Raw genomic sequence first — 16,969 nt, 5'->3', positions numbered from 1 at the left:
CCAATAACATTCATACTGAGGTTTCAATTGTAATTGAAAAATATGTTATGAAGTTGTAATGAAATGAATGATGAGAAAGAGTTAGAGAAATAGATTCGTATTTATTTATTCATTCATTCATTAAATGTTTATAGGGATTAGACAATGATAGAGAAAATTGAGGTGGTCCCTGTTTAGAAATTTGACCTGAAAATGCCACAAAAATTGGTAGATTTTTAAAATGACTGATTATTAACTTCATCTCTCTTCAGGACTATATCTTTTACTTCTTTTTGTATTCCTAGCACTTAGCACTGGCACTGTGTTTAATGTATATTTTAACTGATAAGATATTTTGGGGAGTATGCAGTACTAGTGGAAAAATTTTAATCTTATGGTAATTAACCATTGATGATTAAAAAAGAAACATTTATTGATGGAAAAAAAAATCACCGTTGAGAGAAGCATTATAGAACAGATGTCTAATTGAGGATTGAACTGAGAGGGCCCACCAGAATCCATAGAAGTGTAGGGAACAAGAAGTACAACTTCTGGGTACAGTAATTTGAACTTAGGGCATTGAATAGCATTTCTATCCTGTCTTTCAACCAGCCCACTTGGTCTGCCTGCAGTAGCCAAACCAACTCTTCAGGGGTCTTCTGACAATTTTTAGATCACAAGTACCATCAGTGTGGAGTGGTATTTAGTAGTTACATTGTTTTAATTTTAATTACTTTCAGAACTTGTCCAGAAAGTGCCCCGGATTTTTTTTTAACTGATGTGCTCTGTGTTAAGTCTTAATCTGGACCACCACTTGAATTTTCTTCCAATTTCATATCTAAACTTGAGGAATTTTTATATCCTGCCTACAGAATATATATGAATACAACCAGCCATTTGTCAAGGGGTGGCTGAAAGGACATTTTCAACTGGGACTGAAAACCACTGTAGGCTGTTTGCTTTCCTAAAACACCCACCAGGCTGGAGCCTTGGGCAGAAAGCTGATGAATTGTGAAGTGACTAGATTTGAAAAAAGGTAGAATTTACAACATAAGAAATATTGAGTTAACATGATGTCATATCCTTGGAGAAGAATACTTTTCTCCACATGAAGGTATTTTGAACATTATATCACTGAAGATTGTCTAAGAGAGAGCTTCTTCTTAATACTTGGTAATTAACACCTTAATTATAGAATTGGGAAAGTGGTGTATAAATATCACCTATGGTTCCTGGGATACAGCCTTGTTTCCCAGCAATCTGTCAAACACAAATCACTACTAACCATGGCTGTACTTGAATGATAATTGAGATTCAGAATGGTCACCTTGAAGCAATGCCACATTCTTAAATGCTTCCTAAACATGAAAGAAAAATTCAGGTGTCTTTCTTTAAGTGTCATGTATTTTATAAGGATTCTTTTAAAATTTACCTCCATTATTAAATTAGATTAGAAGGATGGTACTCCATTTCCTAACTGTATCATACAACAGAGTTTGTTTTATTCTTTCTGTTTAACAGATTGAGGAGAGGTGAGTTAGGGGTAGTGACTATTCCAAGGTTACCCAATGAATCAATATTGAGCTAAGCATGGAGTGTTACTAGTGACTGAACCACGTAAGCAATTTTGCGACCTTTCGAAGCTCTTTGGAAGGTGAGATACATAGAAAGCATAAAGAGATTTTTTTTTAATTCTCTCATTATTTTAGAAATCAGGAAATCCCAAGCAAGAAAGATTTTGATGTCTGTTGCTAATTAGTATTTACTACAAGACAATTGTCACTTGGGCATTTTAATTAATGGGTAGCTTGGCCAAATTAACTCCTGATGATAAACCTTCATAAAGGCTTATTTTTGTGTTTCTCAAGAATAGCTGTCTCTTCAAAGATCTTTAATTAAAAAGTTTACCAACTAAAACATGTGATTAGAATAATTAGGCCTTGGGTAAAGGGAAAATCAAGGGTCAGAGCAACAACAGTTAATGGTTTCTTGAAGTGAAAAGGAATGTCCGGTCAAAGGTGAGTTTGGCGTTCTTGGCCAGCCCGGCTCGGTGCCACAGCTCATAGGCGCCTCTTCTTTGGTTGGAGGCTTCATCGGACATGTCATAGGAGAAACTTCAGCATTCCATTTGGGGAGTCCATTTGTCACCATCCCACAATTCCTCAGGAAACTGTTGTTTTGGACACTGAGCTGGAAACTTAGTTGTTTTTCTTCTTTTCTTGTTAATTTGGTGCAATAGATGTTTATTTCTCTTCAAAGGGAAAATGCTAAGAAAGACATGTGCATTGTAGGATAGAGTTGTAGACCTTCTTTAATGTATTATTGTTTGTTAGTCTGTTGATTTGTTACTAATGCTCCTACAACTAACAATAGTATTTCTGCTACCAGTTTTTTATATTCTTTAGGGTCAGGATGCATTTCGAATCACCTCTTTTCATTATGTCCCTGGTTTGTCCTATCTACCTGCCCCAAACCCCTCTTTTTTAAAAAAAAAAATGGGGTTTTGCCCTGTGTTCTGTGTTTATTAAATACTAGGATAGTAGGGGTGTTTTTATATTTCATTTTCATTAACCTATTTTAGTGATGGATTGATGCAGGGTGGCATTAATAATGGCATACTTATCTGTGTAAGAGAGGCAGCATAAGAAAGTGTCCTCCACACCAGACAGACCTGGGTTCAAATCTTTTCCTTGATATATGTTGGCTATAAGACCCTGGACAATTCACCCAACTTGTCAGTACTCTAGAAATCTCTCTAAGACTCAGTTGCAGAGAAGGTGCCAACCTGAACTTGTTGCTTCGGCTAGTCCTTTTCTACTTGCATAAAATACACCTTGAAAATATTAACCTTGTTTTCAACAGTACTTTATATATCCTTATCTGCACAGGACTAGCTCAGTTAAAATGAGATGGTAATGAGGTTAAGCTAAGCTTAGTACAGGGGAAAAACTATTTCGTGGCTATTTGCTATAGCTGCAATTCAACTACCAGGTATCAATAAATGCTATTTGTTGTCATAAGGGAGACATTTATTATCATAAAATGAATTTAGGTGTATAGCTTTTAGTAAACCATCCCCACAGTTGGAAAAACAAGTGAACATCCTAATCCTTTTGATAGTGGGTCAGTAGGATCATTTTTGTATCATTAAAGAATGTATCACCTGCAGACCTCTTTTGAAATATTTTAGTTGATAAGAAAAGATCTTTACAAATATTTACCAACCTTGTACCTTGAATTGCAACTAATAGCGGGTATATTTGACTCTGTTACTGCTCAAAAAAAAGGGAACATAGTTTCCTAGCTTTAAAACCCCTATCAGTTTGTATGTGTGTGTATGTATGTATTATGTATATATACACATACATATATGCACATATATGAGAAATTCAATTCCCTCCAGGTTATATTTATTTATAGCTATTTTAATGATCAGATTATAGATCTTTTTGGTAGTCAAAGTAGACCTCAACCTAAGTGTCCCATCAAATACAGTCAGTTCTGCCCTAACACTTGTTTTGAAGGCATAAATAAATTTGTTCCAACATGATTGATATATTAGGAAATATTTTCAGCATAAGACAGATTTCAGTCAGCTTGTGTACAATTTCTTCTGTAAGAAACAATGAGAATGCAGAAAACTGTACTATTTTACAATAATTCACACCCCTTTCTAGGCCCATTCCTAAGAGTAAAGGGCCATATTTATTGTACATCTATCTTTTGGTGTAGTTGGAGCTATGGGTAGAGAAGGATTGTCTTTCCCCCCTCCTCCATGTGCATGTGGCACATTCTCTTCCCCCTTCCCCCAATATACCTCTTACCACGGTTGCAGCTTGCCCAACTTATACAAGACTTTGCCTGTTCCAGGGTCAGGAGCAGCAGCCTAAGCCATGGACAATTTATTAATTACTATTTATTGTAGCATTTATGTATTTTTAACCATTTGACATTTTTTAAATTATGCTATTATTTTTATTAGGTTCCTATCATTTTTGTGTTTCACTGACAATGTTTTTTATTATATACTCATAAACCCATTTCCCTTATAGTTTTATATTGTGTATATTGTGTACGTCGTGATGCTTTTTGGAAATACATATGTTGCATTATAGCAGAACTAACTACAGGATTTTCTTTGCAACTACTAATCCCCATTGTACATCTCTTCATTAAAATGGACTATTTTAGTTCATTATTTGACTTATGCTTTAGCACAGGGTACTAACACCTATGTATGTGTGTATGTATGTATTATGTATGTATACACATATATAAATATTAAGTGCATATGAAATATACACATACCTATGCAAGAACATGAAAGAGAAAGTATTTAACTTTATGGTGTCTGAAAGGACTATCTTTACACACCTCAGAACTCTGTTCTAGTAGAGTAAACACATTTTAGGATAGAATAATAATGATAGTAGTAATAATAAAATCTGGCCTCAGACACTTGTCACTTACTAGCTGTGTGACCCTGGGCAAGTCACTTAACCCTCATTGCCCTGCCCCCCCAAAATAATTATAATAATAATAACTACTAACATTTATATAGCCTTTAATCTGTGCCAGGCATTGTGGTAATGATTTACAATTTTTATCTCATTTGAAAAATATTCATTTATCTAAGACTTAATCATTAAGGAACTTCATTTAAGATATCTCAATAAATATATCTAGGAACAAAACTGAGAGTCAGGCAGTGTGATGTAAAGGATAGAGAGATGGCCCTGGGCCCAAGGAGACGAGTTCAAGTCCAAACTTGACACATTTGCTTGCATGACTCTGATTAAAGGCTGCTTAATCTCTTGGTGCCACAGGCAAACCTCTAATACTGAAATTTGTAGAACACATATTGATAAGTTTTGGTAGAAGTTTTTTTGTTGGAAGTTCCTTCCACATAAGAAATTGTAGATTTGGGTTTTCAGAAAAGGAAAAATTTGGTGCTGCCTCTAAACATGACTTCTGTTGGATTCTTTCAAATTTGGATGGGAGAACCCTCTCCCAAACCCACTCAAGTACAGAAGCTGTCCCAGTTCCCCAAATGAAAAGGGCCCTTGTTCTTCTTTTACAGATCACTTGGTTGCCCATGGTCGAATGGCAGAGAAAGAAGCTCGTCGGAAGTTCAAGCAGATTGTGGCTGCTGTCCATTTCTGCCATTGCCGGAACATTGTTCACAGGGACTTGAAAGCAGAAAACCTGCTTCTGGATGCCAATCTGAACATCAAGATAGCAGGTGAGAGGGCTCATAAGAGTGATAATGAGGGAGATTTTCCTTTGGGCCCTAACACAGTTCCAGCTGTTCAGAAAGAGAAAATGAGGAGCAGTTAGAGGAAATTTTAAGATTTCTGTATGACCCACAGCCCATAGTAAGGTTTAAAACAAAATGTTCTCTTTTGCGTAACTCACGACAAAGGTATGAGCTAGGGCACATGTGAGAAAGAAAAGATTGGTGCTTGAAATCCTCCTGTTTGGGGAGGCAGGGAACCTTTTGGTTAATGAGGTTTAAGGTGGAGGTTTCAGCTGTAAAACTGCTAGAGAGACTGGGATCAACAAACCTCCTCTGATGGAGATGGATTCAGACTTGAATCTTCACTTTTTCCCCCCAAACTCAAATTTTGCTCATCTATTTGTCCAACAGAACTATTTTCCAACAGTGCTTAAAAATAGTACATCATCTCTATTGCGTTTTCACTGCCTTGATATATCTTCAGTAGTCCCCCAGGAAAAAGCCAGTCATCATTCCCAATATGGGCATATCAGTTACCAAAAAAAAGAGGTAATTTTAAAGTGACTCTTCAGAATGCGGGGAGAAATGGAACATTTTCTGGGATTTGGTTTCTGCACGGTTCCAGAAATTATTTGTTGTAAAAAGTAGGAAGGAAGAAAACCATGACTGTAGTTGGTGATTCTTCACTTAAACAACATCTTTGGTAGCTCCAATTTAAGCTCCTTGAGAGAAGGGTCTGTGCCCGGTATTGTACATCTTAGTATTTCCACACTGTCTACCACAATGCTGCGTAGATGATAGGAACTTAATAAATATTTGAATGGAGCTGTGTGGGGAAAACTGGGGAGAGGTGTTTGTTAGATGATATAGGGAAGGACATTATTTTGGAGAAAAGGTCTTTTTTTATTGTAATCATATTGCTCTCTAGAGTTAAGAAACATGCGAAGTTCTTTTCCATCTAGGTTAGTGATAATTAGTAATATTTTGGTGGGGAAGGGGAGTAAGGAGTCAGCTGATCATTTTTGGCTACTGATTCACTTCTCACCTTGTGTTGCATTCACATGAAAGGTACAGAACTTAGTCTTGACTTGAGTTAAGCTAATATGTACATTCTTTGCTTAGAATTGTGACTGAAATTATCAACTCTCTCAGGGTGTCATCTTCTTTGTAGTTTCTCATGCTGCTTATTTGGTCTGATGCTCAGAATATAGATTTAAAGGCCTTTTTGTTTAACCCTCCCCCCAAATCTGTTCACTTCTTCTCTACTGTGATTTTTCATAGCTAGCTCAGTGGTGGCAGAAATGGGTGCTAAATAATCTCTTCACTGTTTTTATTCCAACTTATTTTTTTTGTGTGTCTTTATAACCACTGTTAATGTAATTTCCCTCACAACTTGACCCTGTGTATCTGGTTAAAATTTGTAAAAATGTGTTAAGGGTTAAAATTCTAGCTAAACTGTCTAAAATATCTAATGAGTGGTCGCCAATAAATTATAAGCTTTAGCAAGAGTTAGACTTTTAAGCATTTATTAAGGAGAATAAGAATTTTGGTAAAGAGAGAGAAAGGCCTAGATTCCTATCTGTTAAAGGGAGAGCACATTTCTAGCTCCGCTCTCCACCAGAGTCCAAAGGAAAAAGCGCGAGACTGAGCGCCAGTCTCTTCCTTCCTCCTCCCACTAGTCCGCGTCACTTCCTGACTCCTGAAGAAAAGACTCCTGGTCTTGCCCTCAAAGACCTTCCCTTCATGGGCAGAACTCTTCTACAGTAAGTATCCAGCAGGTGGCGTTATTCCAATCGTTACAGTCCCCCCTGTTGTTCCTCAAGAAACAAAATGTTTCCTTGACGGAACAGTAGAATATAATAACTATTGCTAACTAATAATATGTGAACAACAATATAGAAAAGGAAGAGAGGAAAGTTTTGTCCAGAGGGGCGATTTTTTTTTTTTTTGTCCTCATGAACCGACGCTTTGACATTAGTCTTGCAAAGGGAGGGCCTCTGCAGAGAATACACGTTACAGATGGTGTATATTATAACAGAAAGAGAAAAAAACAACAAAAACAACAAATCAAAACTGTTCATTTAAAGTCTCTGAAAGCCTTTTCTCAGATGTCCTCTAGGTGTAGTCGTGGAATGGAAGTCTTTTCAGGGGTTGATGTGTGGATGCTGGTAATCAGCCAGGAAATTTCCTACAAAATTGAGCTTAACACAACTTTAAAATAGCTTTGTCAATAATAAAATCAAACAATGAAAGTTCTCAAAAACATGTCTAAGGGAATACAGAATCTTAGTTGTTACACATGAAACATATAATAAAACAAAAATTGAAACATTCTTTAAAATTATAATATTACTATAGTCCCCCCCTTATGGAGGGTAATTGAGAAGACAATTGCTGCAATATTAATTATTAAAAATAATTTTTATCTTTGTTTCATCACTTTTTGCATCATCTGCCTAATTATCCTCATGCCATTATGAGAAATTAGAAAATCTAATATAATTGGTAACAGGTGTCAAGGCCAAATTCAACACTGTTATTTATCATGACACCTGAGATAATTATGGGGGTTACCATAAAAGAACAGAGAAATGATGGGATATGAGCATTCCCACACTTGAGCAATATGTACTGTCCATGCAGTATGCCAGGCTTAAAATAGGTGGATGGAATATATGTCCATGCCACCGAACATATTGGAGGAAACTGAGTCAGACTTAATCAGATGCATGGGATTGAGATGTCCATGGCATCAGGCATATAGGAGGGAGCATAGAAGCCAGGTGTAGAAGTGAGATGGGTGGGATGAATACTTCCAGCCATCTGTACAATATTGTGGGGAAAAATAAAATAAAATATTAAACCAAGAGAATCCAACCTCAACATTTGTCAAAAGCCGTTCCCTCGGCCATACCTTGACTTCATGCATGTCTCCCCTCATGTGACAGTTCAGTGTCTGCTCTTGCATGTATTCCTCTTGTGATTGGATGGCATCTTGGCCAACTGGCATCTGATAACTCAGAATAAAGGCAATTAATGTCTTAAATGATAAGTTCCCATAATCCAAGTCTCATATGGATTTTAAATTGAGGATAATAAATGATTGCAAAAAATGTGAATACATCTTGACTCAGAACACAATATATAATTATGCAACAATTTCAAATGATACCCCTTTTTTTAACTTAGTATACAATTACTTTTTTGAAAAATCTGAACATATTTAAATACAAGTTAAAGCACAACACAATCTCAAATACAACTTTTACAAATGTTCCCCTCTTTTTTTTTTTTTTTTTGAATATGCTTATCAAAAATAATACTTCTAGAATCAATTTACACTTGCCATGGCAACCAATTTGCCAGGGAAATGCTTTAAAGAGTTTGATCAAATAATCAGTTGAGAAAAAATAACAAAAACAAACTCCTCAGAATATGGGAGCACAATACTCCTAGAATTAACATTGTATTATGAAATCAAAACCATCTCTCAATTTTTTTTTAAATTAGATAAATGAATAGAAGAAAATACACATGGAACAATAAAAAAACAGTGAAATTCAAACTAAGGAAATCTAAATGAGCATGAATTTAATATTAATAAGAGTATTATAAAATATAAACTTGATCACATGACTATAAAAAGCTTTTACAAATATTCTCCTTGTTTTAAAAACTAAGTATGACACAATCTCAAAAGCATGAAAATCTCTATGAAAATAAACCCATACCATTAATTTCAAAATGTATATGTAATAGCATAGAAATCCTATGTAACCTCTGAACTGACATTAATAATCTGAGTGAATTCAGAACACTCTTGATTCCAATATCTAAAATCCCCAATACTCATATCAATACCTTGCTGCTTACTTCTACATTTCTGTAAAATATATACCCTTCCATGGCAAAAGAAGCAGAGTCTTGAACTATGTTGATTGTCATTCTTATTCAGCTTAAGTTTTTCTTCTTTAACCCCTCTATATTGTCTGTCGGGCTTTTCACCATACAAATGCTTTATAAGATTACTAATTAAAGACAAAAGCAGGTTAGCAAAATTATGAACAAAACAAGCATATCTGGAATTTAAAGGGCTTTCTAAGGTTGTCTCAGAAGCACAGCCAGGCTGGGGAAGAGCTGAGCCTGAAGCTGCAAATGTAGTTAGAGAAAGTTGAGCATGCGCATCAGTTCTCTGGACTTCCCAGGCAGGGGAAGCAATGGGCTTGGCCATGGGAGGAGTAGAGGGTGGGGTTTGGAGAGGAGGGGAGGGACCAGCGCAATTTGAATCAGACTTGATTTTGAACTCAGGCCTGGATTCCTCTTCCCCCACTTTGCCTCCAGGCGCTAGGGGATTAAAAGCTTCTAGAGGGTGGGTCATTGCCTCCAGGCATGCAAAATTAGAGCAACAATTAGTGTTAGAATTGGGAAAAGCTGCAGGAATCTCTTCAGGTTTCTCTGAAAAAGCATGGTTGGGAGAGGGAGTGATATTTCCTTGTGTGAGTAAGTTGCTGGCTCTTTTAACAAAAATAAAAAGAAAAATAGAAAATCCACAAAAACAAAGCATTAACATGATCTTATCTCCCATTTGTCTGGTTAAACAGACTAAAATCAAAAATAGGATAATTAGGGAGTTTAAAAGGTCCATTTGAAAAAATTTAAAGGTAAAACACAGCCAGTACGCCAGTACTTAGCAGTTAAAGGGAGAGGGAGGGGAAATTTCTTACCCAACCAGAAGATCAGAAGACTGAGGGTTAGCTTTCCTCTTCGTGGTCAGCCATCTGTTAAGGGTTAAAATTCTAGCTAAACTGTCTAAAATATCTAATGAGTGGTCGCCAATAAATTATAAGCTTTAGCAAGAGTTAGACTTTTAAGCATTTATTAAGGAGAATAAGAATTTTGGTAAAGAGAGAGAAAGGCCTAGATTCCTATCTGTTAAAGGGAGAGCACATTTCTAGCTCCGCTCTCCACCAGAGTCCAAAGGAAAAAGCGCGAGACTGAGCGCCAGTCTCTTCCTTCCTCCTCCCACTAGTCCGCGTCACTTCCTGACTCCTGAAGAAAAGACTCCTGGTCTTGCCCTCAAAGACCTTCCCTTCATGGGCAGAACTCTTCTACAGTAAGTATCCAGCAGGTGGCGTTATTCCAATCGTTACAAATGCAATATAAGAGGGGGTGGCTAGGTGGCACAGTGGATAAAGCACTGGCCCTGGATTCAGGAGTACCTGAGTTCAAATCCGGCCTCAGACACTTGACACTAGCTGTGTGACCCTGGGCAAGTCACTTAACCCACATTGCCCTGCAAAAAAAAAAAAAAAAAAGATAAAATCTTTTTTAAAAAATGCAATATAAGAGATATTTCCCTGGGTTCTTTTAATTTTGGGGAAGGGGATTCTGGGAAAGCCCTTTCCCCATTACAAGGTTCCCTTGTAGGCAGAAAGATAGTATGTTTGATGAGTGACAAGGGCCCCAGACTTGGAAAACCAGAGTGGAGTTTTCATTTTGGCTCTAATACCTTTTAGTTATTTGACCTTTGGCATTTCACTTAACTGTACCAGGTTTCTGGTCTGTAAAATGGGAATCCCTGCCCATTTACTTTGAAGGGTTGTTGTTAGGATCAAATTAGATAATACATGTGAAAGTGTGTGGAAAATAGTATAATTTTATTACCCCCCCCCCCACCATTGACCAGAACTTAAAATTTTTATTTTTGCTTCCCCATTCTTGTTTTTGAACTTAGGAAACATTTTGAATTAATTAGGAACATTTCTATGGCCTTAGTTATTGCATTGAGAAACCAAACATGGAGGCAGCAATCATTGGTAATTAAAGGTTGGCATCTCTACAGACGAAGGGATTTGGGTAAGAGGTTTCTAAATGTTTTTTCTTTGTTAATATTTAAAACAAAGCAAAGTAGTCACAACAAGATGCTCCAGGACACGTGCTGGTGTGTAATTACACACTCCTAGTGGTTGTTGGCAACCAGCCTATGGCTCTTCACCTGCCAAAACACACCTTAGCAAGCAGTATGAGCAGAGTAACACGTGCTTTGTCATCTTATTGCATATATTATATGACACTTGAGTAATCCTGGCTTTGTAATTTTGCCTTTGCTCCTGTATTCTGTCATTAAAGTCTCATAATTCCTATCCAGACTAATCTATTTGCACATAAATTAGATTGAATTCTTACCTCTCTATTCTTTGAATCAGCTAGAATAGTATAAGAAATGTTTCCCATTGAAGCATATATATCAAAAGTGTATTTGATGTTAAAGAAGTAAATTGCATTATTCAATAAAATTCAGCTCTTAAAATATTCGTTAGACACCTGCTTTGTACCAAGCACTGTGACAGGCAGTGGAGAATGATAAGTAAATAAAGACAATCCTTACCTTCGAGAAACTTATGATCCAGTAGGGGGTTAAGAGATTTACACAAATAACTGTGATGTAAATTAGAATAGAAGTGCATGAGAAAGGGACAAATTCCTGCATGAGAAAAGGTTTTTCCAAGGAAATGGAGTTTAAACCAGTCTTAGAGTATTTAAATGAGATGAGACTGCCAACATTCTTGATGTAAAGAACAATATGAGCAAGGAGATAGAGATAAGAAAGTCTTCTAGTTTAGCTCAAGGATAGAATACTTGATTTGAGTAGTAGTAATAATAATAAGTAATAAGTGAATTAGTTTGACTGGCCTCTATGTATGGCATGGATTAGAAAGGGAACAAACTGGTTAGGAGGCAGTAGTAGGTGAAAATTGTTCACAGAATCTCAGAGTTGGAAGGGATTAAGAATGTGAATTAGGATGGTATTTTGAAGACCTATAGTAAGGTTGTTATTTGGGACAATGGTTTGTATGTAGTTATGTGTTTAATAAACGTTTAAGTTGAATTGGTACGTGTGTGTGTGTGTGTGTGTGTGTGTGTGTGTGTGTGTGTGTGTGTGAAATAGGAGACTGTCAGTGACCATAAGCAGATAAAATTGAAAGGACTTGGCAGTTAGATTAGGAGTGGGAAGGAAAGGCAGAAACCAGAGGTAAGGTTAAGGTTTTGAGTTTAGGGGACTAAGAAAATGATGGTACCATTAACAAGAAAATAAGAAAGTCATTATGAGGAGCTAGATTGAGGAAAAGATGATGACTTTGGTTTTGGACATTTTAACATTTTTTCACAGTGACATGGATCAAGATGATATGTTTTTCATATCTGCAAATAAAGAAAAGCTGGGAGGGATACCTAACACACTGGGTGGTGAATCCAGAATCCAGAAAGGGCATGACAAGATAGAACGTTGAGTCAAATCTACTAACATGAAATGTAATAGGGCTAAATGTAATGTCTTATGCTTCGGTTTTAAAAGATCAGTTTTACAAGTACAGGATTGGTGGAGGCTTGCTAAAGCAACATGGTGTGAAAATCGGGAAGGTCTTGGTGAATTGCAGGCTTGATATGGATTGTTACTGCTACAACAGGCAAAAAACTACTTTGATCTTGGACTGTATTAAGAAAAGGCCCTGGTTGCAGGAATAAGGAAGTGATAGGACTACTGAACTCTGCTTTGGTCAGACGATATCTGGAATATTGAGTTCCCACATTTTAGGAAGACCATTAATAAACTGGAGAATGTTTCAAGGCTGACAACTAAGATGGTAAAGGATAGTGAGTCCATGCCATAAAAGGATCTGTTGAGGTAATTAGGGATATTTAACTAGGTAAAGAAAATATTCAGGAAGGGGCATGATAGTTATCTTTAAGCATATGAGGGGATGTCAGGTGAAAGAAGGAATGATTAGACTTGTTCTTCTTGGCTCCAGAAGGCAAAAGCAGAACTGAAAGCAATGGCCCTTTGCCCCAGGTTCTTGTTCGGTGCCTCCTGGTTTCTGGCTTCAATCTTTTATTCTAGGACTTTCTCTAGCACCACTGTGGTCATCCCCAGGACCAGACCCAGCCACCTCCAGACTGTACTCCCTATGATCTTCACTGTTCTGATGACTATGCCAGGGAACCAGCTCTTGGTCACCTTCTAGCAGTGATTCCACTTTCACTCATAGCCTGTGCCAAACCCTATCCCCCCTACAGCCATAGTGGAAGATCTCTGCTTACCTCTGTAAGAATATTTTTGAATGACTAGCCTAATTTTGGGGCTAATCTGACTGGAGGACTAGTCTGAGGACTGTTGCCTAATTGGCTACTGACTGCTATTAATTTAATGTGGGCCGTTTATATAAAGTTCCACCACACTGCTCCACTCTCAAATTGATAAGCAAAATATTAAGAAGCCTCTTAACTAAATAATCAAAGCAGAGTTTATTTATGAGATACTATTTCAAATTAAGAATACAGGGAAATAAAATGTACAACCTGACTGCTTTCCACTGGGTCTCTTTCCCACCTGCTGCACTAACTTCTTGAATACAATAAGGGCCTTAGCCACCTCTCTCCTCAGGGCACTCAGGTACTTTATTCTAACTCCTCTTAATCTTCACTTTCACTAACCTGTACCCTGTGCTCACCGCTTCTGTGCTCTCCGCTGCCTCCTGTTCAGTCTTCTGCTGCCTTTGCTCCTAGTCCTGCATTGCTGTTCGTCTCGTCCCCCTGTCTCTCCTTTCTAATCTCTTCTCAGCCTCTCTCATCAGTCCTTGTCCAACCCAACCCCTCCGTCCTTGTCCGCCCCCCCCCAACTCCCAGGTCTATATATACCTTTTCTTCTCTCCACTCAAATCTTAGGGCTTTCTGCACCCCCACAGACCAAGCTAATCCGCTAGCCAGGGCTGCGGCTGGTGGGGGGTGGGGGTGCGATAGCATCCCGTGCCTCAGCACAGGCTATCAGGGATCTTTCAGATAGCTCCGCTCAGGTCGGAGGAGGCTGGGGGCTTTTTTTACCCCCAGCTGTCTGACCTGGTGTCTTGTACAGCCCACGGGGCTTTTTCGCTCAGCTGAAGCTGAGGAGGAGGGGAAGAGACCCTGAGGGCCTAAGGCTTTCTAATCTCAGCCTAAAGGTAGGGTCCCCAAATCAAAATAAATTTCCACACCTCCCCATTGCCCCTTCCAGACTCTCCTTCTACTACCATCATTCAGCAATCCCTTTTTCATTAAGGATCATTCCATTCACATTAATTAACTCAATTAGGAATCTGGTAGTTGTGATTTCTAGCCCCCTAGGACATTCTCTTTCCTTTCTTGATGCATTTAATGCCTACTCCTCAACTTCACTTGAGCTGCACACAGAGACGTCCTAGCTTTGATCTTGCTATTAATCCACAAGTCATCCACTTGCATGTTCATGAACTATATAATTCCTTTGTCTGGTCATATTTGTTCATTCTGTCTCTCCTTATACCTTATGACTCCTAACCCTATTTTTTATCTTTATAGCAATCTCAATTCCTTCAACATGAAAATACTTTTTCAGGATATCAGTTCTCCCTTTCTTGTATTGACCATTTGTTGACCCAGATCAAATCTACACTATCTTCTTCTCTGGAAACCCTGCTTCCTTGTTCTGGTTTCGGTCACATCTTGCCCAACCCTAACCCTGGATTGCCTACCATTTGCCTCTTTCCCTCCTATTCATGTGCTGTCAAGTGGAGCTGGAGAAAATCGTGAAACTATACTGAGTTAATCCACTACAAATTCATGTTGTGTAATTTCAACTGGGCCATCAGTGCAACAAGACATTTTCTTACCTGCCTTTCTCTTCACTTAACACAGGGGCTGTTGCAAACTATTTCATCCCTCTTTAAGTCACTGTACCTGGAATCCCTCCCTTGTAGCTGAGGATCTGCTTCATACTTCCCTCAAAAAATAGGCCTTTCACTGAGAATTTTTCCTCTTTTCCCTCCTTATCTCACATCACTCAGGCATCTTCCTCCCATTTCTGATGAAAAGGTGGGCTTTCTCTTTAATAAGGCAAATTCCACAACATGTACTCTCCATCCCATCCCCTCTCATCTTTTCTATCAGATTGTCCTCCCCCCCCCATCTCTATTCTTTCTCTAATCTTCAGTCTCCGCCTGTCCACTGGCTCCTTCTTTACTGCTTATAAATATATCCACGTCTCTCACATTCTTAAAAAAACATAGTCTTGATCCTCCTGTCTGTGCTAGCTTTTGTCTTGTATCTGTATTGTCCTCTGAGCTAATAAATTTCTAGAGAAAGCTGCCTACACTCAGTGCTTCTACTTTCTTCCTCTCAGTTGATTCCAAACTTTCTGAAATCTGGCTTCCAAATTCATCCTTTAGCCAATACTTTCTTCTCTTTAATTACGAATGATTTCTTAATTGCCAAATTTGATGGCCTTTTCTCAGTCCTTGTCTTTCTTGACCCTTATGCAGCCTTTGAAACTATTGATCCCCTGACACTCTCCTCTTTGGGTCTTCATGACATTGTTCTGTCCTGGTTCTCTTCACCAGTCTGTCTATTCTTCCTCAGTTTCCTTTGTTGTATCTTTATCCTTGTCATACCCACTAAATGTGGCTGTCCTTCAAACTTCTACTGGCTCCTTTTTCCTCCCTCTCTTGCTTAGGGATTTCATCATCTTCATAGGTTCAGTTATTATCTATATGCAAATGATTTCCAGATCTATGTATCCAGTCATAACCTCTCTTCTAAGCTCCAGCCTTATATAACCAACTACTTGTTAGTCATTTCAAACTGGAAAGCCCATAGGAATTTCAAACTTAATCATATCCAAAAGAAAACTAATCATCTTTATGCCCACACCCTAAACTCTTCTTAATTTCGCTATTATTGTCAAGGGCCTCATCAGCTTCCCAGTCATTCAGGCCTATACCTCGGTGACATCTTCAGGTCCTCAAACTCACAACCCACATGTCAAGTACATTGCCAGATCCCATAGAAATGTCTAGACTGTTGCAGTGACCTGCTGGTTGGTCTCTCATTTTCAAATCTCTCCCTCTCCTAGTCTCCCTCTCTACTCCTGAAGTGAAGAACTGACCCCCTTACTGCTCTAATCACTAAACTCCATTGATTTCTTATTTTTTCCAGGTTCACATATAAAATCCTGTATATGACTCTTTTGAGCATGTTTGTATGTCTCCTCTAATAGACTGTGAGCTCCTTGAGGGTAGGGCCTGTCTTTTTGCCCTTCTTTGTCTCCCCAGGGCTTAGCACAGAGCCTGGCTCATAGTGGCTGCTTAATCAGTGTGGATGGACTGACAGACTGAGAGTGTTCAGAGTGCAGTTTGGGTGGTATGGAACAGGTTTGTAAAATTTGGTGTGAGAAAGAAGATCAGGAAAATTGTAGTGAAAGAATTTCTAGGCATCAGTGAGAACCCAGGGCAGGTCAAGCAACAGTCATTCCTTTTTAAATATATTTTAGATAAATTTAATGTCCACAAACAAACACAAATAGTTAAAAATAAGTAGTAAATAGTCAAAATAAGTAGTAAATCTTTAGATAAAACTTTCGAGCATTTAACATGGTAAAACCTCATGGATTAACAAATACATTAATTGTGTTCTGGGCTCCTTTTTAGGTTTGTCAGAAATTTTACTACTGCAGACTTTGCTAAGCTGACATAATGGCTAGAGCACTAGACTTGGAGTGAGGAAGACCTGAGTTCAAATCCTGCCTTAGATACTTGCTGGTTGTGTAGCCCTAGGCGAGTAACTTTATCTCTGGCTCAGTTTCTTCTAGTGTAAAATAGGAATAACAGTAACATCTGGCTTGCAGGATTGTTGTGAGGATGAGATGAGATAATGTTAGAAACCAGGGACAGGGTCAGGAGGAAATGA

At 38.1% G+C, this 16,969-nt stretch overlaps 1 protein-coding gene across 4 annotated transcripts in view; it reads left to right on the top strand.

Moving 5' to 3' along the window:
* Positions 1-16,969, top strand: part of SIK3 (SIK family kinase 3) — a 297,657-nt gene that overhangs the window by 183,529 nt on the left and 97,159 nt on the right. For all 4 annotated transcript variants that reach the window (XM_043994328.1, XM_043994326.1, XM_043994327.1 and 1 more), the window contains exon 4: positions 5,060-5,221. In XM_043994328.1, the coding sequence (XP_043850263.1) occupies positions 5,060-5,221 (162 nt within the window). The remainder of the gene's footprint in view (positions 1-5,059; positions 5,222-16,969) is intronic.

The sequence above is a fragment of the Dromiciops gliroides genome, chromosome 3, assembly GCF_019393635.1.
Source record: "Dromiciops gliroides isolate mDroGli1 chromosome 3, mDroGli1.pri, whole genome shotgun sequence".
Taxonomy (NCBI): domain Eukaryota; kingdom Metazoa; phylum Chordata; class Mammalia; order Microbiotheria; family Microbiotheriidae; genus Dromiciops; species Dromiciops gliroides.
The sequence above is the reverse complement of the archived record's forward strand: the minus strand, read 5'-3'. Positions and strand labels throughout refer to the sequence as shown.